This window comes from Lipotes vexillifer, unplaced genomic scaffold, assembly GCF_000442215.2.
Source record: "Lipotes vexillifer unplaced genomic scaffold, Lipotes_vexillifer_v1.1 scaffold402, whole genome shotgun sequence".
Classification (NCBI taxonomy): Eukaryota; Metazoa; Chordata; class Mammalia; order Artiodactyla; family Lipotidae; genus Lipotes; species Lipotes vexillifer.
This window is the reverse complement of record NW_006798409.1, coordinates 3,754,552-3,759,706: the sequence shown is the minus strand read 5'-3', so window position 1 is coordinate 3,759,706 and position 5,155 is coordinate 3,754,552. Positions and strand designations below refer to the sequence as shown.

The 5,155-nt window shown below is 48.8% G+C and overlaps 1 protein-coding gene across 1 annotated transcript in view; it reads left to right on the top strand.

Annotated features, from left to right (window-relative positions):
• Window positions 1-328: 328 nt before the first annotated feature.
• Window positions 329-5,155, top strand: part of CHAF1B (chromatin assembly factor 1 subunit B) — a 23,118-nt gene continuing 18,291 nt past the window's right edge. Inside the window, exons 1-4 of the mRNA XM_007470496.1 lie at window positions 329-532; window positions 973-1,105; window positions 2,790-2,907; window positions 3,499-3,602. Of these exons, the coding sequence (XP_007470558.1) occupies window positions 407-532; window positions 973-1,105; window positions 2,790-2,907; window positions 3,499-3,602 (481 nt within the window). The 5' untranslated portion in view covers window positions 329-406. The remainder of the gene's footprint in view (window positions 533-972; window positions 1,106-2,789; window positions 2,908-3,498; window positions 3,603-5,155) is intronic.

The window sequence follows — 5,155 nt, the reverse complement described above, 5'->3', positions numbered from 1 at the left end:
CTCCCCCAGGCGGCCCGTCCCCGGCTCTCCGGGCTCGCCTGGCAGCCTCCCTTAAGCGGGGGCGGGCGCCCAGCCAGGCCCGACCCGGTGCCTTGATTTCCTCTGCCCGGGTGTCCCATTTTGCTTTTCCGGAGGTAGCAGGAGAATAAACTGAACAGCCACGACTCAGCGAACCATTTTAGGTGAAACGCTAGGTGTTAACGTCAGAGGTCAACAGTAACATCCTCTCCCAACGCAGCGTGCGTTTTTAACGGTTAGCAGAGTTCCTGGCTCCTACTAAGCGCTCAGTACATCAATCCTGCTATAATATTCACCTCATTGCCGACGATTTTCAGCTTTCCTCTCTGTCTTTGGAGAAAGAACGGTCCCCGAGGAACGGTATTCTGCCCCTTGAAGACTCAGGAGGATGAAAGTCATCACTTGTGAGATCGCCTGGCATAACAAGGAGCCAGTGTACAGCCTGGACTTCCAGCACGGAGCCGCGGGGAGGATCCACAGGCTGGCCTCCGCGGGGGTGGACACCGCTGTCAGGGTAAATGGGGCCGAGGCAGAAAGGCCCAGGGAAGCACTATTGAAGCAGCATTCTCCACTCTTCTGTTTATAATGAGTGTCAACAGACACACACTACTTAGTTATGTAGCCCAGAGGGCTAAATTCTCAGGGCCTTGAGTCAACAAGAAAGCAAAGGAGAGCACCTTTCTTCCTGGCATCCTGTTACCTAGAGTGATGTCACCGGGTGCCCATTGCTGTAGAACCCTGAGCCAGTTTCCTCCTGGGAAACACTTTGCACTAGAAAGAGGTGGGAGGCAATGGGGCTGTAGGTTTATGTTTCACATAGGAGTTCCTTCCTCTTATATTTCAAAAGAAAGACTAAATTTTCTTTCTGAAAATCAGCGTAGTGATGTTTCCGTCGGTACAGTATGGTGCGTGCTTGCTATACGTTCCTCTGAATGAATGTGTTTGTATCAGCAGATCTGGAAGGTAGAAAAAGGACCAGATGGGAAGGCCATTGTTGAATTTTTGTCCAATCTTGTTCGCCATACCAAAGCTGTCAATGTCGTGCGTTTTTCTCCAAGTGGGGAAATTTTAGCATCAGGAGGGGATGGTGAGTATTGTACTTCAAGATTCTTCAGAAACCAGATACCCATGTGTTTCATATTGAAGAGTGAGGTTTGAGCTAGACATACTCTGTTATTTTAGAGATCGCTTGACCCTCTCAATCTGTCATTTAGATAGTTTAGTAAAATAATGTTGTGGGGAGTGTGAAGGGGTGGAGGATGCAAAGCTTAAACTGAGAAGACCTGTTTGAAAATGGCCACTTTCCCACTTGCTCCCACTGGGCTGATCAGAGACAAGTAGGTAGGTGCTTACCATTCTAAGTCCCAAGGCAACTGGCCTGGCCTTGTTTGGCTGTCAGTTTAGCATCTGTAAGTGATCACAGTCAGTTCCATGTCTCTTTGTAATTAACGAATTAATTGGCTTAGGGAGTATAGACTAAACAGCCCTCTAAATTATGTTTCTTTGGTGGGAGTAGATTGATTCATATTTTCTGCTTGTGCTTTTTAAAATTTATTTATTTATTTTTTGCCTGTGCCACGCGGTATGCAGGACCTTAGTCCCCCGACCGGGGATTGAACCCGTGCTCCCTGCAGTGGAAGTGTGGAGTCCTAACCACTGGACCTCCGGGAAATTCCCCTTCTGCTTGTGCTTAAATGGCATAAAATGATACAGAAGAAGTAAATCTTTTTATCATGCTCTAAAACTAAGATAGTCTAGAAGTCAGAATAAAAAGAAAGAAGAAATCTCAGATGTTGTTTGAAGAAGGAGGGCAAGAAGCCTGGTTGAATTCAGTGCCCTGATGTCCAGTGTTTCCGTCGAGGGAGGGGTGGGGAGTGGCAGCAGCACAGGGGGCAGTGGGGAGGCTGGCGGGCCATCCTCTGTGAGGCTGCACAGGGCAGCGCAGGTCCTTTGGCCTCGAGGGCCTGGAAACCTGCCGTCAGTCAGTCAGCACGTGGAGAGTGCCGGTCCGTCAGGGCCAGTCTCATCTGAGCCAAGCTCCCCGGATTCCAGTTAATTTAGAGAGAGAACGTGTGTGTCCACACTACCGGCTGCTTCACTCTCCTTTGGGCATTCCTTGAAGGGAAGCCACGTCTTGGTCAGAAGGTTATGTGGTGAGCGTGGCGTCAGAACGTGGGGAGCTAGAGGACTCAGACAATTGGTGACATCACGCTGAGGTATCTGACACGTCCATGGTGTTAACGGCTGACACATGCACGGGCTTACCATGTGCCGGGCATCATGTGGTAAGTGCTTTATGCATTTGCCTCATTTAATGCTCACGATAGCTGATGAGCTAGGCACTGTTATCCTCATTTTACAGGTGAGGAGACCGAGGCATCAAGATGGGAAGTGACTGGCCGTAGGTTACACAGCTAGGAATGATTTGCCAACTCTTGCGTTGGTGCCTCTGTTGTTTCCTTATTCGGCCACTTACAGGTTATGCCTGTGGATTTGTTAATGTAGTCAGTCGCTTTGCAGTAGTGTTTTGCTGGCCTGGGGACACTTCTGTTTAAGGTGACCTTGTATAGCTCTGATCTGGTATGAGTTTGATTTTGGAGTTTTTGTTCGGAAGGCAAACTTGCTTTTCCTGCCCCAATTCTTAGAAGTAAATCCTTGTGGCCATAGTGTCTATTGAACAACATAGGTATTATTTAATACCCTAAAAATCCAGAAGTGAAGGAGCCATGCTTTGTAAAGCGTGGCTTATCTTTAACTGACTCGCTCCACAGATGCTGTCATTCTGCTGTGGAAGGTGAATGATAACAAGGAACCAGAACAGGTCGCTTTTCAGGACGAGGATGAGGCTCAGCTGAACAAGGAGAACTGGACTGTCGTAAAAACCCTGAGGTAACCTCGGGAGGGGCCTGGTAGGGATTTATCCTTACGACCTGGATGCATTAAGCTGATGCGCATTTTGACTATTTTTTTTTTGCGGTTCGCGGGCCTCTCACTGTTGTGGCCTCTCCCGTTGCGGAGCACAGGCTCCGGACATGCAGGCTCAGCGGCCATGGCTCACGGGCCCAGCCGCTCCGCGGCATGTGGGATCTTCCCTGACTGGGGCACGAACCCATGTCCCCTGCATCGGCAGGCGGACTCCCAACCACTGCGCCACCAGGGAAGCCCGCATTTTGACTTTTATATCTCACTTAAAACTTTTACTTATGCAAGACAGTAATACGGGCATAGTTTAAAAGATAAAAATATGATTAAAATGGATTTTCTTAGTTTGTCTTATAAAATTTTCCTTAGTAAACTTGAATCAATTTTAAAGATACAAATATCCTTGAAGGTAGTAGTTTATAGCTACAGCTAATATAGCTCTAGTGGAAATTCCTAAAGTCCCACTGTAATGTATGGTCCCTGAGTGTGCTTTTAAATTTTTGACAATTTTTTCTCTCCTTGAGACAAGAATTGCCTTTTCTCCTCTTTGTATTCTAGGGGCCACTTAGAAGATGTGTATGATATTTGCTGGGCAACCGATGGGAATTTAATGGCTTCTGCCTCTGTGGATAACACGGCCATCATATGGGATGTCAGTAAAGGTAGCTGATATGTTTTTGTTATTATCGGGGGAAGGACTATTCTAAGTGTCTAAAAAGCCGAACCTTTAAAGGCTTCAGAAGAGTTTTTTTAGTGAACTGAAATAGGTGTTTGGCATGACAGGTTGGGGATTAGCCCCATATGCCATGGATACACTGCATTTTTAAGGGCCCAGTCAGAATGTATGAGGCTTAGCAGTGGTGTCATGAGTTGCTGGTGTCAAAGCAAGGTAGATCGCACATGCTTGGGGGTGCAGACATGACGGGGCCGGCGGGGCGGGACACGGCTGATCCCTGCCGTCCTGGAACTTAGGATCTCGGGAAGTTAGCAAGTCATAATCAGTGAGGCATTGCATGCTCGATGTTGGGGTCGGTGGGATCAGGTTTCCATTTTGGGACATCAAGGCAAGCCAAGGACACCTCACTGCTTTGAAAGAGCCTGTTCACTAGTTGAGGGGACAGTAAACATGTGAGAAGTTACCGTAGGATGAAAATAGCAGTGAAATGCCAAAAGCCAGTGGTGGCTGACGCCTGACCACTTTTACCCCCTGCAGTCCTGTACTCAAGCTCGATGTCTTCTCCCAGACCTCTTCTCTTCTTCTTTATCTGCTGATTCTCCTGCAACCCAAGTGCCCAGGTCGGGAGTCAGGCAGCGGCATTGGCATCCCCTGTGGTCTCAGCACTGCATCAGCCCAGTTTTCATCCACGCTGTAGAGGCCTCTGTTCTTCGTTCTGTGCAGTCCAGCTGAAGCATCCTCTGTCTTGCCTCATTTCCGTCATGCTCTTTCTCATCAATCCCAGACACTCGGCAATGTGGAGGACCAGTGTCACTGTCTTCTTTTTCCCAAATCTGGCCGTGTATTGGATAATTTCAGTGTCCGTTGACACTCCATCAGCACCCCCTGAAGCCAGTTGTAACGATCTTGAACACTGCCAGCATGCTCGGCACTCTTGCAGGTGCTGGAGTATGCGTGAATACAATGGCTACGTCCTAGTGGGGTGTCAGACGAATACACAAACGTATGATGCCAGGAAGTGATAGAGCTCTGAAGGGGTCCAGGAGTGATAGGGTGATCTGGGAAAGCTTCTCTGAGCTTGTGGAGTTTGAACAGAGACTGGAATGAAGCCGGGGAGCAAGCCGTGTGCATTATTTCATGGGAACGGCAGGTGCAGAGGCCCGGCGGCCGGAACTGCTGCTTGTGTCCCAGGAGCAGGAAATCGCCAGACGGCAGGAGCAGGAGGGAGGGGGGACCTGAGGCTGGAGGGTGGCGGGTCCAGGCCACAGGGTCGGGTCTCAGATTGTAACCAAGGTGTGACCACGTGCTGCTGATGGGTTTTAAGCAGTAGACTAATGTGATTTCACTTATTTTTTAAAAAATATTTATTTATTTACGTATTTATTTTGGCTGCGCTGGGTCTTAGTTGCGGCACGCATGCGGGATCTAGTTCCCCGACCAGGGATCGAACCTGGGCCCCCTGTCTTGGGAGCGCGGAGTCTTACCCACTGGGCCACCAGGGAAGTCCCCTACTTATGTTTTTTTTTTTTTTTTTTTTTT